At 39.7% G+C, this 26,157-nt stretch overlaps 1 protein-coding gene across 13 annotated transcripts in view; it reads left to right on the top strand.

Annotated features, from left to right (window-relative positions):
• picalma (phosphatidylinositol binding clathrin assembly protein a) overlaps window positions 1-26,157 on the top strand; it is a 51,557-nt gene that overhangs the window by 18,420 nt on the left and 6,980 nt on the right. For 2 of the 13 annotated variants that reach the window (XM_047161059.2, XM_017489142.3), the window contains exons 2-20: window positions 8,365-8,507; window positions 9,029-9,104; window positions 11,245-11,347; window positions 11,512-11,605; window positions 11,698-11,809; window positions 12,473-12,579; window positions 12,822-12,863; window positions 13,943-14,028; window positions 14,615-14,738; window positions 16,541-16,677; window positions 17,349-17,446; window positions 19,986-20,132; window positions 21,364-21,447; window positions 21,913-21,993; window positions 22,460-22,567; window positions 23,317-23,445; window positions 23,870-23,900; window positions 23,973-24,072; window positions 24,271-24,294. In XM_047161059.2, the coding sequence (XP_047017015.1) occupies window positions 8,365-8,507; window positions 9,029-9,104; window positions 11,245-11,347; window positions 11,512-11,605; window positions 11,698-11,809; window positions 12,473-12,579; window positions 12,822-12,863; window positions 13,943-14,028; window positions 14,615-14,738; window positions 16,541-16,677; window positions 17,349-17,446; window positions 19,986-20,132; window positions 21,364-21,447; window positions 21,913-21,993; window positions 22,460-22,567; window positions 23,317-23,445; window positions 23,870-23,900; window positions 23,973-24,072; window positions 24,271-24,294 (1,826 nt within the window). Of the gene's footprint in view, window positions 1-8,364; window positions 8,508-9,028; window positions 9,105-11,244; window positions 11,348-11,511; window positions 11,606-11,697; window positions 11,810-12,472; window positions 12,580-12,821; window positions 12,864-13,942; window positions 14,029-14,614; window positions 14,739-15,429; window positions 15,472-15,983; window positions 16,432-16,540; window positions 16,678-17,348; window positions 17,447-19,985; window positions 20,133-21,363; window positions 21,448-21,912; window positions 21,994-22,459; window positions 22,568-23,316; window positions 23,446-23,869; window positions 23,905-23,972; window positions 24,073-24,270; window positions 24,295-26,157 lie in introns of those variants that run through there. The other 11 variants (XM_047161060.2, XM_047161063.2, XM_047161061.2 and 8 more) reach the window with 11 other exon arrangements.

The raw sequence follows: 26,157 nt of genomic DNA on the forward strand, positions 1-26,157 counted from the left end.
CAAAATTACCGCAGATTTTCCTCGGATTTGGGCCGAGTTACGTTGTGACATCATCACAATGTGCATATAGCCAAAGTCCTCTTTGATTCACATGTCAAACATGAGTACAGCTAAAATATCTAATTTATCTGCAAAGGGCCATGCAAAACAATTTTGTGCAATTGCAGTTACACCAACTCGAGTCCTACGCAGATTGCAAGGCACATTCTGGAAAAATGTCACGGCAAAATCGAGCACTTTTGGGCGCAAGAATCACAAAAGAACTCTGTGAAATCCTGTACGGACTGTTGTTCAAAATTTTTATTCAAAAGCCGCAAATCATGCTGTCAATTAGTTGATGTACTCCTTTTCAGATTTGGAGCAGCAAAACTGCCAACATCCTGATCTCACTTAATACAGCGCTCCATTTTATTTGAGGACACAATTAATCATGCACTTTCACATAGTTTGCCTTGCTGTTTATTGCACGTTCCCATGTTTAATGGACAGCCAAGGTCCTCTGTCTGCTCTGAAAAACTAAAAGCTTTCTGATGCATATTTTTGTAGTTCTCATGAAGTATAAGGATCCCTTTAGTCTTCAATGTTGAGCCCCTCTGATCTTTGTAGTAATAAAATTGGTTGTGTTGTGCTGAACGTGCTTTAATGTTTAATGAGTTTCCATGGGCAAATTAAAAGGCGACTACTGTAGCAACATGCTATTAGCCCGCTGAAGTTTGTATATTAAGGCAGCATGTTGATTGTCTGCATTGCCTGAGCACAGCTTATTTGGTATAATGTTTGAGTATTACAAAAACATACTTTGGTTTCACAAACCATGGCCCAGCATTTTTAATCGATAATTCTTTGTGTACCACTGGGTGTCTACTCGAGGGCATGTAGCTGAGCGATAGATGCTTGTTCGTACTCATTGTTTCTTTGGAAAGTTCCAAATTCATTCTGCATCCTGACTCAAATGTGCACTCTTCCTGTGGCCTATTTTGGCAGAATGAATGGCATTTTACCCCATTTTCTCATTACAAGCTTGTGTATTTATAGCTTTTCCACCCTACGTCATTGGGCCAGTCAGTCACATATTACCCTATACTGAGCCAGAGGTTTAGATGTTGATGGGAAGAATAGTACTCGGATGGACAAATCATGACACTTTTTCTAAGCTGTGTTAAAATAAACAACATATCCTTCACCAGCTACGTGACCACTATCTTGCTGTTGACCTATTAATGTTCTGCTGCCTCTAATTGACATTAGCTGAGGCAGAGAGAGTCTTCCTCATTATTGTTTTTCACCCTCCATGATCTCACTTCACAGCTCAGGGGACACTTTGGAGAGTTCGCCTTCTAATACTTGTCTTGATACGTTCTCAGCACTGAAATATATGAAACTAACTTTTTGACACTTCATCCCATGCATGCTACAGTGCTGTGTGAAAGTATTTGCCCCATCCTGACTTTCTTCTGTTTTGTGTATCTCATGCTAAATTGTTTAAGAAATAAAAAGACAAAATCCAAGATAAAGCAAAGGCAATCTGAGTAAACACACAATACAGTTTTTAAATGATAGTGCTATTTATTGAAGCAAAAAAGTTATCTAATATCAACTCGGCCTGTGTGGAAAATGTATTTGCTCCCATAGTTACTAATTCCCCAAATCTATGAAACTACATTCATAATGGGGTTCAATTGGACTAGACACGACCAGGCCCGGTTACTAGGGATGCAAACTAGGGATGCACCGAATGTTCGGCAAACGAAATTATTCGGCCGGAAATAGCAAAAAAAGCACTTTCGGTGTGCAAAAGGCAGAATAAATTTGACGCGCCAAATAGCCTAGCAACCAGAGTGAGACGCGCGAATGTCATGACCTCCACTTCCGGTAGCACGCTCAGAGCGATGAGGGGGCGCGCACATGCACGAGCTATGTGCACGAGCGCATGCTCTTCAGATGTTGACAACCATGACATTGTTTACTGTGGACACGTGCGTTTGTTTTGTTTCTGTTCCGGAGTATTCTGTCACGTCGCGAGACATAAGGGAGTAGAGTACGGAAGCAGGTAAAGACATATTTATTTAAGGGAACATAACATTAACAACATATCTAACTATACTATATCTACTATAATACTCCGAGGTGTTCTGGGACGCAAGCGGTATATATCCCGAATATAATCAGCCGTATATAACCAAATAGAACCATTTTTTGCACTCGTCAGTGCACTTTTTAAGTGTTACATTCTTTCAGCAGTCAGATACATGCCTAACAGGCTATTCAAGGGGGGCTCAAAGATGACCACATAAAAATATTTTTATTTTACTAATTTATTTATTTAAAGGTATATTGTGCCTTGTTGGTAGCCTATGTCTGCTGGAATGAAAAAAAAATGTTCAGTGTTAAATAAATATTTTGAAATTGTAGTTTTTGTAATTGATTTTTTTTTTTTCTTTGAAAAGCAAGACAAAATAGTAAAAAGCACATTTTGACTATTTAATTTATGCAATATTCGGTTTCGACTTCGGCCAAGAATTTTCATTTCGGTGCATCCCTACTGCAAACCCTGTTCAATCAAATCAACACTTAAATAGAACTTTTTCAACAGCATGAAGTCGGTTAAAAGGTATTACCTTTTAGTGACTCACTATGCCAGAAATTCCAGATGTGATGAGGAAGGAGGTGATTGAAATACATCAGTCTGGGAAGGGTTACAAAGCTATTTCAAAGGCTCTGGTATGCCAAAGGACCACAGTGAGAGCCATTATCTCCAAATGGAAAAACTTGGCACAGTAGTGATCCTGAATTGGCTGGCCTTCCAAAATTCTCAAACCTTTTGTGAGAATGTTCTGTGGACTGATGAGTTGAAAGTGGAACTATTTGGAAGACGGGTGCCGTTACATCTGGCGTAAACCAAACACTGAATTGCACAAAAAGAACATCATACGGTCAAGCATGGTGGTGGAAGTTTGATGGTGTGAGGATGCATTGCTGTTTCAGGGCCTGGGCAACTTGCAGTAATTGAGGGAAACATGAATTCTGCTTTCTACCAGAAAATCCTAAAGGAGAATGTCCAGTCCATAAGTTGTAACTCAAGCGCAACTGCATTATGCAGCCAGACAATGATCCAAAGCATAGCAGTCAGTCCTTGTCCTAGAAGTATGTGAAAGACTGATCTCTAGTTATTGGAAGCGTTTGGTTGCAGTTATTGCTGCTAAAGGTGGCACAAACACTTTTTAAGTTTCAAGGGGCAGTTAGGTTTTCACATTGGTGATTGGTGTTGGATACCTTTTTTTTTTTTTTTTTTTTTTTTTTTTTTTTTTTTTTTTTTTTGCTTCAGTACAAAATAAAAAGCACTGTACCTCCCTTTTGATGTGACAGATGACCACTTCCCATGAAAAGCTCTAAACACTGAGTACAATTTTAGGCTAAAGTGATCTGTTGTATTTTCAGGGATGTGCTTGCATTAGTTAGGAAAGTTTTTTTTTGTCCCGTCCCGTCCCGTCCCCCCTTCCGCCATCATTTGTTTGTTTAGAAGTGAAATGCCAAACATACTTAATCATTGTGGGGGTTTTTTGTGTCATTTTTGCTTTGCCTTTTCCCCTGGTGTTTTTGTTTGGTTGGGGTTTTTTTTGTTGCACTACCCTTTTAAACTTTTGGGGAAAAAAAAAAAATGATGCTTTGGACTCTTTGTGAAGGGTTGTAATACAAAAGATAATTTGCAAATATTTTCTGGGGTAGATCAGGCATAGCAGGGTAACAAGCGGAGCTTTTTAATTGAGAAATTTTCGTCTGTGTGCAAGTGGTGCACAAAGTAGCAATGTAACGTATAACTTGTACTGTAGACTATATTGGCCATAATTTATTATTGACTTGTACAGTAGCTTACTAATGTGAATACAGTGTGTTTGTTTCTCATGCTTTGTGTTCTCTCTGGAGGCATAAAACCCAAATGTTCTTACTTTCGATTTCCTTTTTCCAGTTTTTATTTGTATGGACTAATTTCGGTTTTTACAGACTAATTCAGTTTCCTGTCATGTGCTATATGAAGCTTGAGGTTTCTGCTTACTGATGCAGTATTTTCCCCTGCCTTTAACAACATGGCCTACAAGAGCGCCGCCAAAAATTCGTTCCATTTCCTTATGCAGTGCCCTCCACTTATATTGGCACCCTTGAAAGTGGCTTCTTCTTGAAATTGAGACAATCTGTAATGGTAACAAAAAGCTTATGCTATATTCTGATCCCCTGCCAAAACAGCCTCATAATCGGTTCAGCCTCACCTGCACGCATCACTTCTATTTGTGAGATCAAAGTCACGGACACAGCAGGAAGGGACTAGTAAACCATGTCTAATGAAGAGCACTGTGCTGTTCTACCCCAGTGCATGTAGTCCGATATACACTGCCAAATAGGTTCAAGTTAAATACTATAGAATTAGACAGTCTAAGTATGAATATAAAAAAAAAAAAATGCTATACTTGTTATTTTTCCCAACTGTTATTTCCCAGGCTTGCGCCAGTGATAAATGGATGTTGAGTCATGTCTTAAGATTTCGGAATGGATTTTAGGCTCGTGTGATATATCTAATAATTAAGCTGCATTAATTCATTCCAAGTTTGCTAAACATTTCATTTGGTTTGTCTTTTTTTCTGCATATTGAGCAAGAAATTGGGTTTGATGGACAGTATTAATGTAAAATTCAGTTTGTTTTCAGGTTGTCGGTCTGTCCAAGTTTCTCATTAGCACAATATATTAAGAATGAACTGGTTGAATGTTTGTAGGATTTTAGGTCTAAAATACACTAATTGAGCACTTTGGGAACACATGTACACCTCCTCATTCATGCAGTAGACCATGCTCTGCATTTATCTGAAGTTCTTCAAAGTTATATATGTTGATATTAGTCATATATTGTCTGGGTCTTCCACGTCCTTTTATGTAGACACGCTAAAATCTTTTAAAATGTAGCATAGCATCATTTTGTAATGGAAAGGAAAGAATGAGTAACATAGTATGTCGTCTGTCTACTGAGTTAATGGAGATTTTGGACTCAGAAGTCAATCAGTGAAGTCATGTCTCTCACCTCTGCCAATTAGGGGGGCTGGTCACCTGACTCAGAATCAAGCTTAGTCGTGTGGTGATCACATGGGCTAGCACAGACCGTGTGGCCAGTAGATTTCAGTGGCCTTTGAGTTGTACATTTCAATGAGGTGTAATATGAGTGCACATCAGATGAGTGTGCTGGCATTTCCTTCATGTTTTATCAGCAAAAGGGAACACTAGATACATCAGTTCATCATTTTTGTTACTTGCTCAGTAGGAAGTTGTTTGCTCTTGTTGGTACCCTTTTTTTTCTTTTCCTTTTTTTTTTTTTATGAGAAATTGACTCAATCCGAGTCTTCAATTTATTGATTGATTGGCAGCTCTCCTTCTAGCTGTGTGCATGTGCAATTTCTCTCTATTTTAGACCTTCTTAGTCCTGCATTGCTTTGCTTTTTCAAGACGTCTGTGGATGTGTGCATGCTGTGCACGAGGGTCCCGTTGGCCCTCAAAGGCCTTTTTGTATTCCTATAGTTACTGCTTTGTGCAGCTTTAAATAGGGAATGTGGCTTACGAAGGAAAAGGTGCTCTATGGTCCACCCTTATCCTCCCATACCAAATAAACACACATGCACTGTTCAGTGACTTGAAAAGAAACCGAACAAACCGTTACCGCTAAGCCATCATAGCTCTACTGTAGTTATTCTTTCAGATACTCTTGGTATGGTTTGTAAAAACCTCCCCAAAATGGCTTCAGAGTGGTGGAAAAGCATTTTGCGTGCAGTACGAGTGAATGAATTAGTTTCCACAACACACGAGTGCCATGACTGGCAGGGGATTTTGTGGGACACTGAAGAGGTCCACTGCTGCAAATATTCTCTGCTGTGCACAATAGCAACAAAACATTAATAATAAAAAATAAATCAATTTAATGGTGAGTCGTGTTGAGTTCTCCATGCGTGTTTGTGATGATGTAAGATGAACGCAAATGCACCGGGATTTGATAGAATCAAGTGAGTCTGAAAACAGACCAGCACTGCGGGGGGCACCGGGAACAGTTGCACTCGGATTCGGACCTCAGCAATCATACCCGGTGTTAAACCACCTAAGAAAGCCAGAGCATGTGAATAGAGTGGTGAGTTGAGCAGGATGAGATTTTTCATTTCTTCTTTTGATTCAGTACCTACTGCTCAGCCATTGATGCAGTACATACTGATTCATAATGTGTCCATTATGAACACAATCTGGGCATGCTACATCCGCAATGTTTGCATTGTCAAAGCTGACTCGCTGTAACGCCATTTTATATTCTGACAGCATTTCCACACCAGTACCGTTGCATTATGGTATAGCACAGTGTCCAGTGGTTCCATGCCGCGGAATCTCGTCGGAAGCAGTAGGTCATCCGGGTATTTCTCGACTACTGTTTTATGAATACTGAGAATTCGTAAATACTACTCTTTTAGTGCTCTTTTACTGCTTTTCGCGTACCATATAGTTGGGTAGTAGGGATATTTGACTCAGCCTCACTCTTGCACTTGTCCACACCCTTTCCACACTGTCACTTAGCTATGGAGCTAAGCCAAATGGTTCTTAAAGCACAGCATATTGCTGTCTATCTCACAAGTTTGGCATAGCACATCTTGCGTTGTCGGAAAAAAAAAAAGTTACTTTTAACAAATAATCACTTGATTTATCACATGGAAGTTTCATGCTTTTTTCCCCCAATGTTTTTTATTTATTTATTTATTTATTTATTTATTTATTTATTTATTTATGTTTTTTATAGTGGCTAGAGCTTGTCACTAATTATACAAATTTCAGATTATTATGACGAATCAACTGCTAGGAATTGTCAGTACTTGCTTTTAGGGAATTCTTCCACTGAACATGAACTGGTATGTATTCAAGTAAATTCAAATAAAACCCTTGTTTTTTCCCACAGCTTACAAATAATGACTCGCTCTTCTAAATATATCTCTCATACAGGAGTAAAGCTGTTGATAGAAACAATTTTTTATTTTTTTAAATATCTCGTTTTCCACTTTCAAGCGCAGCTCAGTAACAAACTGTCTGAGTCTAAGGAGCATTCGGAGTGTTGCTATATATCACTGACAAGAAATTGCTCCTTATTTGAATGACATTATCAAATAACTAACGGCTGCATTTTCCCAGCTTGACAAATGAGCTGCACGACTACATTAAAAGGATTTATAAAAGATTATTCTGAGTGGTTCCATGGGGAGCAGGATTTGTTATGTGCATGATAAATGTGAAGTAGTGAGGCGAAATAGTCAGCAACTGATTTCACACATCAGTTCAGTAGATAAGTCCATGTTAATTGTTTTATTTATAATTTTTTTAATATGTGTATATATGTATGTATGTATGTATGTATGTATGTATGTGTGTGTGTGTGTGTGTGTATATATATATATATATATATATATATATATATATATATATATATATATATATATATATATATATATTATAAATTATAAATAAGCAATAGCACTGTTGCATCACTGTACATTACTTGTGATGGTCATGTGCTGTAGTCGCAAAGTGCATAGAATATGAGTGCTGAACATCCCAGGAGCTGGCATGATCAAATGCAGCACAGTCGATCAGATTCTTGACGCTGGCAAGTTACAAGCTACCGGTCAATGGGTAATTAACATCAAACAGTACAGCTCTGCTTGTCTTTCTCTTGGTTAGTGCTGCCACTGCTCTGCCCATCCCCTTTTCTCTCTCTCTCGCTCTCATAGGATGTATTAATAAATAAAATGTGGGCAATTAGGGATGGGCGATATCTTATAGTTTGCAATATACTGGTAGAAATTCTCCTCACAATAAGAATTAGTCTTCTCGCGATAATAACGATAAAGCCTAGTTGATGACGTATTTCTGTGAGTGACGGTGTGCGATCCATTCGCAGCTCAGGTGCAGAGCGAAAAAAAAATACGACAGCAGGCGGACGTGAAGCTGAGGAGGAGTTTATCGCTAAACGAGGGGCTACTGTACCTCTACAATCTGGAACTGGTTTGGTTACAAAAAATCTATTTTACTTTTAGATCAGTGTTTGTGTTCCTGAGGCTCTCAAGACTGCATGCAGCGGTCACTTGTAGCCAAAAACATTGGTGAATGGCACTATATTTGTATTGTCACTGATATCGTTGTCGCAATAAACACCGAAAAATAGCGTGATATAGTTATAAGTCCATATTGCCCATCCCTACCCCTCATATGATTGGGGAAACATTGCCTTGAACTTTTCATATTGTACGTAATATCTATCTGTACTTCACTTTTTGATGTCTGTATCTGTCTCCTCAGATCTGATTCAGTGCACAAACGAGATGAACGTGAACATCCCTCAACTGGCGGACACGCTGTTCGAACGCACTGCCAACACCAGCTGGGTGGTCGTGTTTAAATCCCTCATCACCACACACCACCTCATGGTCTATGGCAACGAGGTCAGTTTATATATATATATATATATATATATATATATATATATATATATATATATATATATATATATATATATATATATATAATATATATATATATATATATATAATATATATATAATATATATATATACACACCCACCCACCCACACGCCCTTAATACTCCAAGATACGATCAATAAGAAGGTTTTAGCATGTACAGCATTTAAAACAGATGTTTATTTTAGCGGCTTCATTTCATATTGTTCACTAGTGTCTGCTGGTACGAATTTACAATTTGGACACTGTTGATGATTGAGTTCTCTTCAGGATTAGAGTAGCTCACAGGATTACAGTAAAAAGCTGTTTCTTTCCATGTTGACTGATTCCATAATGTACTGCATTTTTGTGCCCTTTCAGATCATTTAAAAGGCTGTAGTTCCCATCTTCTCATACTTCAGTTTGAATGCAGTTGCCCATTTTACAATGTGTATGACCTTTTTTAAAGAATGAATAACTAATTTCTTTCACTTTTATATACACAGAGATTTATTCAGTACCTGGCTTCCAGGAACACATTATTCAACCTCAGTAATTTTTTGGACAAAAGTGGCTTACAAGGTAGGTGCTTCCAAGTTCAGTATTTGGATCAATAGTGGAGTTTACATCCTTTTTTTTCTATGCAAATTTGGTATTTGTGCATGATAACCTCAATCTAAACACTAGAAATTCAGGGAAAGGAGCAAATGCAACAGAATGAGAGAAACCGGATTTTCTCACCATGTAGTGAACGTGTTCCAGAGACAGAAACACAGGCTTTTGATTGTCATTCTGCTGCTCCTTTTTTTAAAACAGTCACAGTGTTCAATGGAAATGCATAGTCACTGACACACATTGATTTCTTTAGCACATTTTAAAATGTGAAAAAGATGTAAAAATGCTCCAGTGTAGTGAAGTACAGCTAAAGCTACCATGTGTAGTAGTGTGATTGGTCACTATTCTCACTCTGTCACACTCTCGCTAACTTGCACTCACACTCTCTCTCTCTCTCACTCCCTCTCTCTCTCTCTCTCTCTCTCTCTCTCTCTCTCTCTACTTTCTCACTACCTTATGTGGCATGTTGAGCAGCCTGGCTGAATTTGAGCTTAATTAAAGCACTCATGGATTTATTTACCCAAGGCTTTTCCCATGTTAACAGGATGGCTGGCAGTCAGCACTCATTCAGGGTGAAAGCTCTAGACCAGTTGTGGCTCCACCTTGTACAGATGTGGAGAAAATTTTGTTTATTATTCCATGAAAAAAGAAGAACCCACAATTTTCTCTGAAATAACTTGAATCTGACATAAATAATCGTCTATCATTGTTTATTCCATATTTAATGAAAATCAGTCTTTGATTGATTTAGATTTTTTTTTATTTGATTCAACTGAATATTTTAGATAATAAAACAAATCAAAATGGCATGGAAAAAATTATGGGACCCTTAACCTAATGTCCGTTAGAGGCAATCACAGCAAACAGGTGATTTTCCGTAGCTCTCAATGAGACTTTTGCACCTGTCAACAGGTAGTTTGGCCCACTCTTCCTGAGCAAACTGTTCCAGCTGTCTCAGGTTTGACAGGTGCGTTCTCCAGACTCTATGTTTCAGCTCTTTCCATAGATGTTCGATATGATTCGTATCAGGGCTCACAGAAGGCCACTTCAGAATAGTTCAGTGTTTTGTTCTTAGCTATTCTTGGGTGCTTTGAGCTGTGTGTTTTGGGCCATTATCCTGTTGGAGGGCCTATGCGACCGAGACTGAGCTTTCTGACACTGGGCAGTACGTTTCACTCCAGAATGCTTAGATGGCCTTGGGGGTTCATTGTGCCTTGCATAGGTTGAAGGCACCCTGTGCCAGATGCAGCAAAGTGTCCCCGAAATATAACTGAGCCTCCTTCATATTTCACAGTAGGTACTATTTTCTTTTCTTTGAAAGGGTGCCAACTCCTCACAGGGTGCACACACTCAAACACTATGGACAATTTGGAAATGCCAATCAGCCTACAACGCATGTCTTTATACTGGGGAGGAAACCCCAAAGCATGTTGAAAACATGCAAACTCCACGCAGGGCGGAGACAGGAATCAAACCCCCAAACCTCTTTCCTTTCCTTTCTCCGGTCCACGTTCAGTGTGGTGCCCACGATGATGCCAAACAGCAGAGTGACTACTTTTCTCCATTTCAATATGCTGAATGACTGATTACAAAATTGAAGACATGTGATACTAATGAAAGAAAACAGTTAGTTTGAAATATCCAGATAATCCAGTTACTTAATCTTTTTTAGGTGTACCAACAAATCTATCCAGGCCATTTTAAAATATCTTTGTAGAATAAGCAATAATTTCTCTCTTCACACTTTCTTTGCTTTACTTTGAGCAAACAGACTTTACATACAAATGGCATGCAGGTGTACATGAGAAAATTTATTTTAATTTCAACACTTTTCAGCAGGAAACATTGTTAGTATTTAAGTGTACCAACAAATTTGTTCAAGTCTGCATAAATGTCTTGCATAAAGGCTTTAGGTGTCATCAAAATTAGTTCTAGTAGTAAACTAATAGCCTGGAAATGCATTAGTACATCTGGTGCTTTTTTTTTCTTTTCTTTTCTTTTTTTTTTTTTTTTTTTTTGCTGCCTATGCGTGTACTAATGGTTGTAACTCTTGTGCTCAGAGGGATCACAATTAAGCGTTATCATTGTTTCATTCATCTGTTTTCAGGATATGATATGTCCACTTTCATCCGGCGGTATAGCCGTTATCTTAACGAAAAGGCTGTGTCCTACAGACAGGTTGCTTTTGACTTTACAAAAGTGAAGAGGGGGTAAGAGCATTTTCCCTTTACACCTACATCTAACCAATAAAAAAAATTGGCTTGTAGTAGCATTTCAGGTAGCTACCATAATGTTGTCATATAATGCAGGTGATATGTGGATGTTACTGGTGTGTCCTTATTGTATGGAATATTGTGTATTTATTCACTCCTAGGGCAGATGGTGTTATGAGAACCATGAACACAGAGAAGCTGCTGAAGACCCTCCCCATTGTCCAGAATCAGATGGACTCGCTTCTTGACTTCAATGTGAGTTGGTTGATTGATTGTTTAACAATAGAAATTGAAACTGTAGGATTTTGAGTAATGACGTTCAATCAAAATTGTATGTCCTTCAACAGGTAAATGCGAACGAACTCACGAATGGAGTCATTAATGCCACCTTCATGCTCTTGTTTAAAGATGCCATCCGGCTGTTTGCTGCCTACAACGAAGGGATCATCAACTTGCTCGGTGAGCTGTTTCTGCCCTAAGTGAACTTGTGTGTATTGCGCTGGCCTCTGCTTCATGTTGACTTTGCCCTGTTTGCCTGCTCCATTGTTTCCTGGTAAAGAAACCTTTGAGCCCTACTCAGCCAGTTCAGTCGAGCAGTGCACTTTGAGTCATCATACTACTTTGGAGCCCGAGGCAAAGGCATGAGAAGGGCTCCATTCTACAGCAACCACCCATAATTACAACTCACTTGATAGTCATTCACATAACAGTTATAACCCTGGGTTATTTGAATAATCTTCAATTTCGTTACTTTGTGTGAAGCACGTACAGGGTTTTAATGCATTAGGAAAATACTGGAAGAACTTGAGAACTTGGTAGTGTCAAGAGCTTTGTCATTTTTTGGAGCTGTAAGAGCATGTTTTTCTTGGCTGGGTAAGCAGTCACAGAGGATTGTAGAGTGTTTGCCATAAACAAATGTGAGTAAGTAGGTAGTTTGCACAGAATGTCAGACAGGAGAGATATGCTTTGGATCATGGCCTAATGAGAAATGTCACCAAATACCTTGGTTGTGTGAAAACCTCTGAAGTAGAGGTTATTTCGACTTAATTGTGTGTATTGCAGCTGTGTGATTTTTAAACCATAAATAACCTTTATCCACATCCATTTTTTTGTATCACACAGAGAAGTACTTTGACATGAAGAAAGCCCAGTGTAAAGAAGGACTTGACATCTACAAAAAATTCCTCACTCGTATGACGAGAATCTCAGAGTTCCTCAAAGTTGCTGAGGTAAGTGTTTAGTTTCTATATTTACGTAGAGCTTTATCTTTGATCATGGAGGATTTGGGCTAGTTGATTTTCACCATTGTTTTGTATTTTGTTTTTTTTATTTAACCACTAAAATGTGTGGCACTACTGCTAGTCTTGCTGCAGGGAGCTTTTGCACTTCAGAACACATTAGTATTGGTTTGGTTGTACCATGTCAACTGCTGACCATGACATGCCTCTCTCCCTCTGATCTCAACACACAGCAAGTGGGCATTGACCGAGGCGATATACCAGACTTGTCTCAGGTGAGATTGTAATTCTTCCTACACTGTCAATGTGATTTCTAAACGTAGTGATACTGACCACTGACTATGCTGATTGCAGTATGAGCTCTCTAACCTCCCCTAACCATTGCTGTCTAAACCAGACAAACAACCCTGCTCTCCTCATTCATGCCTGTTAGCCAAACTTCATCAGTCTCTGCATGGCTAAATCTTTCATAGTCATCCGCAGTATTATTGTAGTCGTGGAGTCTTGAGTATAGTCATAAAGACAAATGACTCTAATAAAAATGTGATTGTTTCAAAGTGCCAGAACTACAGTATGGTTATTTAAAAAAAGGTGCACACTCCCGTATCCCAGCATGCCCCAGCCTCAGCCCAATGCCTGCAGTGTACCTTCTGCATGTTGCTGATGGCAAAATGGCTCACGCTGTTTGCTCTCTTTCTCCTTTTCTTCTCAGCACTTGACACATGCAGCCATAAAAGGTGTTTTGTCGTTGTAAAATTATATAAATTGGAATTGTATATTCCACAGCTAACTTGCCACATTGTTTGTACTTTCTATTTTGAAAAAAATTTAATCACATAGTTAAAATGCAAAATAACTTCCAGTTCAAGAACACACAGGTGCTAGTGTAGTCCCTTCATGAACAGGGAAACGAATAAACAGAGTGAACATGAGTAGAGGTCCTTTTGCAGTTTGGTGTGGGTGAATAATTTAGCTTCTCTCAATAGACATACACACGCAGAGTTAAACTTGTGGTTCAAATTAAGTTTGTTGTTTGGGTCGAATCATTTCAATGTCTTCAGTCTCAGTTGTATTTACTGAAATTCACTTAAATACTGTCAAACTACCACCTTTATATTCTGTATCTTTCCTTATCTTTCCGTTTTCAGTTTACGGTCTGTGTGAGTATCTGCACCTCCCTCTATTTTTCCTCTGTGATTGATGCTATCTTGTTCCCTTTGTGGTGATTAATTATTATGCATGCTCACTGAGGTGTGTGTGTGTGTGAGAGAGAGAGAGAGAGAGAGAGACTGTATGTACATCATGTTTGAAAGTGGGAGAGTACCGCTAAAATAAATAATTGTCCTCTTTCCAGGCCCCTAGTAGTCTCCTGGATGCACTGGAGCAGCACTTGGCATCACTAGAGGGAAAAAAGGTGAAGGACTCGACTGCGGCCAGCAGGTATAGTGACCTACATGAGTAGCTTTGCTTTTCAGTTCCCCGCCAGGCTGTTTTGCCAAGGTACCAAATTTAGTATGTGTGTGAGAGATTTTCTGGATTCGTGTGTATGGTGTCAGGGTGGATACAATTGCTTTGAGCCTGGCACAGAGCCAAGTTTTATTGAACTGTTGAATGAGTTCAAATGTAGAAAGTAGATGTCCCTGGTATGTTTTGAGGCAACTGATAGCCCTCAGTGGTTTTGCATGCTCACGCAGAGCAGTTTGTTCTGTACTAAACTAGGTCACTGCAAAAATGGATAGATTTCTGACCTTTTCCTCTGCAAATGACGTCCTCAAAAGTGGAATCTGATGAGTTTTGTGCAACAGAATAAACTGTCTAGCTTTTGGTAGGTCTGACATTTTGGAGGAATACTTGGGCTAAAGTTCATTGCGGTGGGGGTGGGGTGGCCAGGCATTAAACCCTTATCTGCTTGTGTGCTGTGGGCCAAGGAAGATCACTTCCATTAATACAGCATCTGATTGACATCTTTTCTAGGATGTTTTTTTCATTCTGCCATTTTATTTTTATTTATTTATTTTTTAAATAGGGCCAGCACACTGTCCAGCGCCGTGTCCTCTCTGGCAAACACAGGCATATCTTTCACCAAAGCGGATGAGCGGGAAAAACAGGCAGCCCTAGAGGAGGAACAGGCTCGTTTAAAAACACTTAAGGTGTGTTTTGTCACTTCTAATAGCGGTTCACAAAACCACGTTATTTGCGCAAAGAAATCACACAAGTGCACTCATACACCTAGTGGTAAACTGTTGAAGCATACTTGCTGTACGCTTATTCAGGTCCAGGAAAAGTTGTGCATGCTGAGAGTGGAACTTTGTGTTAGGAAGTTTTAACATGATTTTTGCCATCACAAAAAACATTTGTCTTTTGGTATGTGCTGGCCCAAATTTAGCCTATTACCCAAAAAATCTGTAAACCCAGTTGGAGATAGAAAAAAAAAAAGACACCAGCTGTGAGTGAGAAGAAGCAAGGGTCCAGATTTATTGGTTCCGTTCCACCACACGAGATCCACACCGATGAGAATTCTCAGAAGTGATCTGACGCCCGGAGCTCAAGCTCCAGTATTTATACTGTATTTACTCAGTAGATAACCAATATATTTCAGAAAGACTATATCAATACCTATAGGGTTAAAAAAGAGCTCATCTACATTACCATTATGTTTTGAAAGAGGACTTTCCGAATACCATTATGTTTTGAAAGAGGACTTTCCGAATACCATTAGGTTCGAAAGTGGAGAGAGACAAAACAATTTAGAGAGACCTTGGTCTCACTTTTATCTCGCGGGGGCAGCTTGACTCAGCTACCCTTACAAATGGCTCCTCATGGTTTTCTCTTAAAATTAAGGCCTTCCTTTCGAGACAAGAATCTTCACCATCTGAATTATGAGTAAGTTACATTTTTCTGTATTTCTGGTTTATAATTTATTTTCATATTTGCTCTATATCTCTATTTTATATACAGTTATACTGCTTGCAAAATGGTTTACTATACTTCCTACTTCATAATATCATTATATTACCCTTCTACTATTCTACATATCTTACTATTCTTTATATTACACTTATAATATCTTAATACTCCTTTTTATTATTCTTATAAAGTTATAATGTTATGTGTGTGTGAGAGAGAGAGTGAGAGACAGAGAGTGTGTGTGTATGTGTTATGTCTACATGCCTGCCCTTGACTGTACGAGAATGTGTGTGTGTGTGTGTGTGTGTGTGTGTGTGTGTGTGTGTGTGTGTGTGTGTGTGTGTGTGTGTGTGTGTGTGTGTGTGTGTTTGCACTCCTCAGATCTTATACTTCTTTTTGACTAATAAACCATAGTGTGTTACTCTTAAAAGATCTTAGTGTGAATCCAATTCGTCAATATCCGCCTAATACCGCTTCTGTGTGTCTAGGTGCCCGTCGTCATTTTTCCTTCTCTTCTTTACGGGAGGGACTGGATTTGGACCTGAACACTCACTATCAGCTCGCGCATCTCACTGCTGATATCATGGTGCTACTTAACGTTCTTCGCAGCACCCCCACTGGAAATGGAAATGCGGGGTCCCCCACCCCCGACACAGAATCCACCCCGTGAATGTGTGTATTGACGCCTCTACACAGACAGACCCTCCCTCCAGCTTTCAGTCTGAGGATGATGTCACCTTCTCTGATCTGGGCTCTGACCATTCTTCCCTCTTCTCACGTGCCAGTCCGCCCTACTCTCAGTGGTCTCCTTATTTCACCTTTGCTGACTATCCCATGTCCCCAGGACACACCCCATTTTCTTCCCCCTACTGCTCTCCTCAAGATTATGCACCCACCAGTCCTGTGAATTTTCAATAAAATTACATATTACTCATACTAGGTCTCCGTCATGTTTATTTCATGTCATTTTTATCCACAACATATGTTTGTGTTTTTGGGCTCGTACCAATATTCCCATGTGAAACCAGCTTTATTCTCTCTGCAGGAGCAGCGCCTGAAAGAACTCTCCAAAAAGCCTTCCATATCCTCAACCACAGCTGCCTCTCCAGTATCCACAGCGTCTAACAGCATCAGCACCGCTCCAGCAATCGACCTGTTCTCCACACCCAGCTCCACCAACAGGTAAGGGAAATGATGGGATTTGTGTTCCATTCCTCCACAGTTCTGCTCAGGAGCTTCATATGCTGCTCCACCTAAATCAGAGTTATTTTTTTTTAAAAGGGTAAGTGTTGTTCACCATGACTGTGGTAAGTCATTCAGTATGAGAACACAAGTTCATTTGGACCAGGGCCCTTTTTTCATCTGTGTGTGTTTTGTAATGGTTTAACTATTATGATAGCTAGATTTGGTGAACATGTCATTCTATGCAAAGCCACTAAGTCTAGCATCATACCACCTGATCTTCCATTATGTCTTCACTTCTGCCCACAGCTCATTTGAGCATCATTCACTGCACACACTAATGGAACGCGTTTGGGTAGTAATTATGCTATTAAGGTGATTGCGTTGAGAGGCAAAATAAATCTACACAACACATGAAAGGCTCCCCTTTTTTCTCTCTTTTCTTATTTTTTTTGAAAACCATTCTGGCTGTGATATTGTTGCATGATTACCCTCCTAATAGAGCACTCTCTCCCTGTGTTCTTTCATCAGTAAGGACCTGTGACTGTAGCCCATTCTTAGCTCTGAAGCCTAAGCATCTTGAATCAGCCTGCAATGTTTAGATTTGCATGTCCATGTGAGAGATACTTGACCTTCGCAGTTGTTAATTTAGTTTGTTTTCTTTACTCTAGTGCTTCAAAGGTGCCAAATGATCTGCTGGATCTCCAGCCAGCATTCCAGCCATCTCTATCTCTCCCTACCTCTCTACCTGTAGCTAACACATGGGGAGGTGAGTGCTGGCCATATGCACATCTCTCACACTAATACATTTCATTATCACCTGCGCATGGATTAGTCGTATCCGAGCGAGCATAAGTTACATACAAAAATATTATTATGCTAATTTAGTTTTTGCAGCTGTATGTATGTACTTATTACAGCCATGTAATATACTAACATTACTGAACTTATTGTCCGACATGATGTTGGCTTAGATGTAATATTGAAATGTTATTTAGTATTTGCCAAGCAAGAGGTGTTACATTAGCCATCAGGATTTTGATGGTGCAGTGCATCTTTATTTGTGAGGTGGGGTCAGTGCCACTTTTGTCCAAAGTCATTCGTACACTGAAAAGATTCCATCCTGCAGGTCACGTTTAATGCTTGTTGTACCCGAAGGGTAGTGTTTTTAGCTATGTCTTTGCTTGCAACTGTAGTTCTAATGGCTGTCCTGTCATGAATTAGGGGTTGCACATTCACTAATTTACTAGTTGACCTTTTTTAGGCTACAATGTTAATGATGAAAGTACTGTGCAATAAATGTTCAAAAATAATACATCTGTACATCTCATTACACAATTTCAGGATGTACCAAGTCATAAAATGCACTCATGTGGACAAACTGGCAGTTCAGCTGAAATCATTGATTTTTGAGAATAAGAGTATGCAGCATGGAAGCTTCTTATAGCTGAATGATGGATGGATGAAGGATGTGATGTCAAAGGTAGTGTCCGCCATCGTTTCAGTTAGCCAGTAAATACTGGTTTTTGACCGTTAATTATTCACAATGTCAGGAAAAAAAAAATTGCTGGACACCATGTCCGGTAAAAATATCATCACGAAGCAGACAGACAAAGTACGTTCGCAATTACACACCTAAATAAGGTCTCTGTGACTGCAAATTTTTTTTCTCCTGTCACGTGTACTCTGATTTGCTTGCATTATTCAACACCTTCAAACACACACACGAGCGTGCACACTCATCTTTATGCTAGTCATCTCTCTCTCTCTCTCTCTCTCTCTCTCTCTCTCTCTGTCTCTCTCACTTGCTTATGGAAGGCAGTGAAAGCACAGACAGACATGCACAAGTAAACTCAAGCTAATCCAACACAGGTCAGAATCATGAGTTACCTCCCGATTCAACCTGCCCCTTCTCCACCCGCAGCTGATGCTCGACTACGCCCCTGCCGCCACAATCACATGTACTATGCATAGTCTAAAACGTTACAGTGGAAAATAAATGCCATAATGAGATGACCAGATTTTTTTTCCATTTTGTCCCATAAACTTTATAATTCCCAGACACGTTGGCCGGCGCCAAAAACGTCTTGGTGAAAACTGTGGTATCTGCAGTGTTTTTCTGCCATGTTCAACTCCAGCCAACATCAGTAGCATCCAAAAACAGCTGGTGTGCACCACTGATCTGACTCTAAACTAGCTGACTGGGATTAAATAGTTATATGCAACCCATGGCTCCAAAAGCTGTCTTTCACATAGCACTGGTCACATTGGAATTTGCTACGCCACAGTACAAGATTTTAATTACATTTTATTTAGCTAGAATGGGGGGGAACTACAGAAGGAATTCATGCATTGGTAGGTGGGAGTTTCCCAGCAGACTGTAAAATTGGCTTCATCTAGTCTAAAATATTTTCTTAGCAACAGTGTACATTTAGCTGCTGTCTTTACTGTCTGCCAGCATCTTCTTAAAGTCTACCTGACTGGGTTTTTTTCCCCACCACCCTGACTAGTCGACAGCTACTGAATCTAGTGCCGGTTACTGAATCTATTAGTCAACTAGTCTGTGCAACCTCTAACATAAATATCAACCCAGTGAGACTAACAGTGTGTAGATTTTATTTAAGAATAGCTCAAAGAGGTTTACTTTGAGCTAGTGCTGTAACATTGGTACAGTGAAAATTTGTTTCTTCTTTTTATGCAACTGTTTTACTTTAACACAATATTTTTGCTGCTTCTCCATATATTACACTAGAGGTGCAGTATTAGCTATTCATTACACATTTTAAGGTCCTCCAGAATGCAATGTCTTTTCCTTTTCTTTTTTTTTTCTTTTTTTTTTTGGTGGGGCGTTACTTTATCTTTCTGTCTAAGCATTTAAAGATTGTTGGCCCATGGCAAGTTTTCAATACTTTAAACTTTAATTGCAGTCGGTTCGTTACGATATTTGTATTTACCTTTTTTTTTTTCTTATTTTAATTGCTGTTCAGAAACACTCCAGGCTATTTAAGAGTCTTGTTGCTTCAAAGGTACCCTTGTTGCTTCAAAAGTTTAGTACACATTTATATGCGAAGTACTACGCTTCTGTCACGGTTCATGCTCATTGCAACCCACCACTAAATTTCACAATCTTGTTCAATATAAATGTGATTTCAAATGGGAAATCTAACACTAGACATCGTTTTTGGGCCAACCAGCTTATGAGGTTTTTGTGATTTTCCTTTGTGCACCTCAGTCTGCATGCTGTTTCTCACAGTTTCTCTAACATTTCTTTTTGCTGTCTTGTTTTCTGTTTCTGTTCGGCTGTGTAGATCCGTTCACTTCTTCAGAGTGTGTTGACGACTCCATTCCAAACTTAAATCCTTTCCTTTCCAAACCTGTTGATGTTTCTCCATCTTCTCTGTCTTCAGATGCTGTTAGTTTGCCTTCTAGGACTCCCAGTCATGAAATGTTTAGTGGTAAACGGATTTTCTTTTGCCCTTCTCAGCATTGTATTTTGTTTACGTTTTGTTAGCTGCTCTTTGTGATTTTGTTTGCATTGCCTACTTAATGCATGTTCCATTACCCATCATTCTCAACCATTCATTGTCTAGAACATATTGGGGGCAGGGGGATGAGAGAGAGCATGAAAACAGCCTATGTGAGCTGATATTGTAGATCTTTCCTTATTGTTCAAATTTAACAATAAGGACAGATGTTTATTGCACTAAAATGTGTCCACATATTTACAACTGTAATGTAGCAACAGTACTGTGCTATGTTTTGCTTATTGGCCTGGTACTCAGTTGCCAGCCTGCCCTTTTTGCATCTAACTGGAGCTGGAATGGGCTGCAACTTATTTAGGTTCCACTTCTGTTGGTTTTCCGGACTCCTCTTACTCCGACTTTGACTAAGCTGTCGATTTAAGTGTAAAAATCCAATAATACAGAGAAATCACTCCAATGAAAAATCCACCATGAAAAAATGTAATAATATGAGATATTAATATTATTAAATGAATATATTAACACAAAGACCATTTTGAAAAATTTGTGATGTGCTTAGATATTCTGCTGCTTACAATGGCATTTAATAGCAGAAAAGTTTCAGCAATCTTAAACATGAGGTCAGACATGATAATGCTCAGGTTTCAATGTTGGCTCCTAAAAACAGGAGCAGATCTTTTTCAGCAATGTTTAACATCATATTAATAGGAAATCCAACGTAGACAACAAAAGATCCAGAATGCAGTATAGCTATATAATACAGTTTTGCCAAGTTAGAGGGTGTGGATGTACTTAGCAAAGGAAGACCTGGCCAATTAAAAACCAGCACTGCTTTTTTTTTTTGTTTGTTTGTTTTTTTTCTTTTCTTTTTTCTGTAGCTATATTTTTACCCATACCCACATGATTGTATGCGTATCATGCTCTCCATATCGGATACAGTTTGCTTCAACATTTATTAATTGCTTTGTTTATATTCTGCTTTAAAGAATATTCCAGCACCCCCCTCCCCCACATCATCTTGTAGTGTATAGTCAATTACCACTGACAAATATTTCCTAAATGTGAAACTGTAATATTACATTATAAACTACAATATTAATAGTTATGCTGAAGTCATTTGCTCCTATTTTGCTTAGGCTCCATACCATTCATTTAAAGTCTCTAAGTTTTGCAGGATGTAAATCTGTATGTTTTGGTTCTCCAGATCATTACAATCCCTTTCTTGATTCAAGCGCTTCCATTGCCTGCACTCTTGAACCCTGTGCTCGGATAGAGAGCTTTCTCTCAGGTACAGATGCACGTGTGATTGTTTTCTGGGTTCAGAAAACATGGCTCCACTCCACAGGGCCCTGTGTGCTGGGTTTTTTTTTTGTTTGTTTGTTTGTTTGTTTGTTTGTTTGTTGTTGTTTTTTTGCAGGCTTTGAGCTTCCTGTGTCAACCCTCCTTCTTCTAGGATTAATTTGGTTCCTTGGCTTGCTGTTTGTTGTAAAATATCTCTTATGTTTTTGTTGCTTAAAGTAGTAACTATGACTTTTTAAAAATTCTTTTTATTTTATTTTTTACAAGTTGGTTTTCTGGATACAGATATTGAATCAGACTTTCACTGTTTGTATTCTGTTGAAAATTCTCTAAAACGAGATCTGTGTCGCAGGAAGCCACTTTTTTTTCTCTTTTTTTTTCCTTCTTTTTGTCTGTTACTTTACTAATATTTCACCTCTGGCTTTCCTTCTCTGCACTCCTCTTGCTGAGGCAGACTCGTTCTGTTCTCCGGCTCCCTACTCTAACACCCCACTGTTCCACGCCGAGCCTTCCAATGTAGCAGGACTATTTGGAGGTAGGTGATGATTCCTGCCTCCCTTTCCCCAAACTACTTCTGTTAACTCTCGTTTGTTGTTTCCCTTGTGTGTTAATTTTTTTCCTTTTTTTTTTTTTTTAAACCCTCTGTCCTTTTTTTTAACAGTAGTTAGAGATGAAATGGAGTGCATTCGCCATGGGTCTAGGTGCCCTGTAAGAGGCAGGGCCAAATGATAGATTGCAGAGAAATGGTGATTTTTGTGCTTTACTGATTAGAGTACGGGTGTGGTCGAAGTCCTAGGAGTTTCTAGAATTAAGTGTTAACTTAACGCCCCCTGTGCCACTAGCTTCAACACCTGTGTTTCTCAGGAAGTGAGCGGAATGGAAGTCCATTCATGTTACGGGAACAGAGCACACCATGCACAATAGTGGACCAGGATTCGATGGCAGATTTGCCTCCTGGCATTATCATCTAACCAGGTCACCTTCTCGTTTGTGCTCTTCAGGGTTTTCAGCATCTCCCATCCCTCAGCCAGCCAGCTCTTCTGGCCTTAACGTTGACTTTGACTCTGTGTTCGGCAATAAATCCACTGCTAACAGCACAGACGCTGCTGGTAAGAATGTTTATTTCTCTTTTACTACGCTCGTCTTTCTCCTCCCTTGTGCCTATTGTGATGGTTGCTAGGAGAGCAAGCCTCTCTTGCTTCCCCACTCACAGCTGAAAAATGAGGGCAGGGAGTTGCAGTGCTGTGCTTGATGTCCCATACACATCTCTGAATGAGTGTGAAATGGGGATATGCAGTATGAATGGTTGCACTTTTTACATTTGTTTCGAGTGTCTCCGTAGAGAAAGCATGAGTAAGTGAGGTACTGTATACATTTTTCTGCATTCTGTCAGTATGGCAATAAAGTACATCTTTTTTATGTTGAACAGCTTTTGTTTGTTTTTTTTCTGTTTTTGCACACACGTAGGACATACAGAGACACCACACTAGACATTTCTAGACACAACACCTTATCCACTCATCAGTTATTTTAGTCAATTTGTGGTATACACCATCCATGCTAATTTAATCAAGTGGCTTGTGTGTTGGAATATTATACTTATAGTATCCCATTTTTCTGTCTCTTCCTGTGCTGTGTGGTAAACTCTGGGCCTTGGCTTTGCATGGCATGCATGACTTCGGTGAGTTGATGCTGACTGTTTAAGGGATAAAATTGGACTTATCCAGTTTATTTGCATTTTAATAAGGTTTCACTCCATCTACAATAAATATGGTTTGTCTAGTATCTTCTGCTCTTTATTGTCTCCTTCTTTTGCTCTCATTCTTCTCTCTTCCTTTGTCCTTGCCTTCTTGGAAAGATTATGTTTTAGGTTGTATCCTGAAACCCACAGTAGCTTCTCCAAGCCAGGGCATGCCACCCAGTGTCCAACAGACTGGCAAACTGGTGTCCGATGACCTGGACTCCTCTCTGGCCAACCTTGTGGGCAGTATGTGTCAGGCATTTGTGTATATCTGAAAAAGTATCACATATTCTGCATGGCACTGTATGGTCAAAAGTATGTGGACAGCTGGCCATCAAACCTGCTCACTTGACATCACTGTCCAACCTCACTAATGCTCTTGTTGCTAAATGAGCACAAAACCCCACAGCCATGTTCCAAAGTCAAGTGAAATGCCTTCCCAGAAGAGTGGAAATTATAATAACAGCAAAGGAGAGACCAATTCCGTGTTAATGCGCATAGTTTTGGAATGGGCAGGGACATGTGTGATGGACTTTTGTCCATATGCTTTTGAGCATGCAACTAATATTACATTGGATATTGTGATTAGGATCTAACATTTTGGATTTAACGTGGCTATTCTGTGTTTGTTTTTTTGTTTGTTTTTTTTTGTTTGTTTGTTTTTTTGCAGATCTAGGTATTGTAAATGGCACATCAAAAAAGTAAGTCTAAATGTAAAGTGCATGCACACAGCAGCTTTTGAAGTCTATGCTAACATCTTTGTTTGTATGAAGTGACATCCACTGGAGTCAGCCTGGTGAGAAGAAGCTAACTGGTGGAACCAACTGGCAACCAAAGACCGCTCCAACCACAACATGGAACCCTGCCAGCATGGTGAGCAGAGAAGTTTTTCAGTCCTTTACGCAGTAAGATACATTAAGACACATCTCTGACCAAAAAGATACCCTAAGTAAACAATCTTGTAGTATGGCTTTAAAATATTCTTATTGTTTGAGCTACAGTGTCATATGTACCTTTGTGTCCTCTAACTGTCTGTTGCATTGTGAAATTTTCATCTGGGGGAATAAACAGAATGGCATGCATTTCCCACAATACGTAAGTCCAATGATTGAACTGTTTTGAGATGCATGAGTATATTATTAACCTCACAGCTTCTACTGGTCACAGTACTGTGCGAGCGAGTGCGAGCGTGTGCACGTGCGAGTGCGAGCGTGTGCACGTGCGAGTGCGAGCGTGTGCACGTGCGAGTGTGTGCGTGTGCGGATGCGAGTGTGTGCGTGTGCGGATGCGAGTGTGTGCGGATGCGAGTGTGTGCGGATGCGAGTGTGTGCGGATGCGAGTGTGTGCGTGTGCGGATGCGAGTGTGTGCGTGTGCGAGTGTGTGCGTGTGCGAGCGTGTGCAGATGCGTGCGGGTGCGAGCGTGTGCGGATGCGTGCGGGTGTGAGCGGGTGCGGATGCGAGCGGGTGCGAGCGAGGGTGCGAGTGTGCGCGGGTGCGAGTGCGCGAGTGCGAGGGTGCGAGTGCGAGCGTGCGGATGCGAGAGCGTGCGGATGCGAGAGCGTGCGGATGCGAGCGTGTGTGTGGGGATGCGAGCGTGTGTGTGGGGATGCGAGCGTGTGTGCGCGCGTGCGGATGCGGGTGTGTGCGCGCGTGCGGGTGGGTGGGTGGATGCAAGTGTGTGTGTGTATGCGAGTGGGTGGGTGCGAGTGTGTGTGTGTGTGTGTGGGTGGGTGTGTGCGAATGTGTGCGCATGTCTGAGTGTACTTTATAAGAGTGGGTGTTTGCATACCAATGCACACACAGTGACCAAGTCACACTGAAGCCTCTGTACTCATTGTGACCAGCTGAACTAATTGAGAGCTTGTACAGCATGACTGTCACCTTTTATTATTTTCTACAATTTCCTTTCTTTCTTTTTTAGATTGCTGCTGTCATATGACTCCATCAAATTCTGAGTATGGAGTGATTCCATTGAAATATTTGGCTAATGTGACATGGGGGCTGTCGAATAGATACAAATATATACATACGCTTTAAACTTATTTAGGATTGAGCATTAGTAACTAGCACAAAATCTTAAACATAAAGTAAATAACGGGGCAGTCACATTCCACTCTTCCTTCCATTAACTTCCATTCATACACACGCAAATGCTAGAGACGGGTAACGCAAGCTTCGCAAGAAGATGTTCCGCATTTCAAAGAATTCCAAAGTTCAAGTTTGGTGAACTGACTTGCGAATTTGTATAACGTGAAGACGTGACCAAAAGATCAACACGTCAGGGTGTGACCTCTTCAGAGCGGTTATGGCAGTGTCGCACCATCATGTTTTATGCCGTCCTATACAACGTAACTTTAAAATCAACATCAAAAGAAAAGTTGTCTAGATTGCAGTGTCACTGCATACAGGAACAGATGGTATATTTTAACATTGGCGTGTGATGTCATATCCTGTCACCACCCATATTCGCAGCTGTGTCCGAAGAAATTTGCTGAAAGTCTAGCGTGACCACTGCTTAATGCTGTCCTTTTTTTTTTCTTTCTTTTATTTTTTTTTATTTTAAAAAAAGATCCTCTCTGCAGCAAAATATTGACATACAGTACTCTGTATTTAACTATTGTTGTCAATTTAATGTATATTAAAGAGAATTTTCATCTATTAAATCCTAAATGGGAATGTGCAGCAATTTGTAATGTATTTTATTTATATATATATATATATATATATATATATATATATATATATATATATATATATATATATATATATATATATATATATATATATATATATATTTTCCATTCGAAGCCCATCCGCTCAGTAAAATGAATAGCCTGATAACGATTAGCTGAGAAGGCCCTTTCACACATTTGAATGGCCTGTGAGTAAAAACAAAAGTGTTTCTGTCATGAGCTCAGCCTCTTTGAGAATCTCACGGCTCTCGCACAAAGAACTCC

The sequence above is a fragment of the Ictalurus punctatus genome, chromosome 16 (assembly GCF_001660625.3).
Source record: "Ictalurus punctatus breed USDA103 chromosome 16, Coco_2.0, whole genome shotgun sequence".
In the NCBI taxonomy this organism is placed as follows: domain Eukaryota; kingdom Metazoa; phylum Chordata; class Actinopteri; order Siluriformes; family Ictaluridae; genus Ictalurus; species Ictalurus punctatus.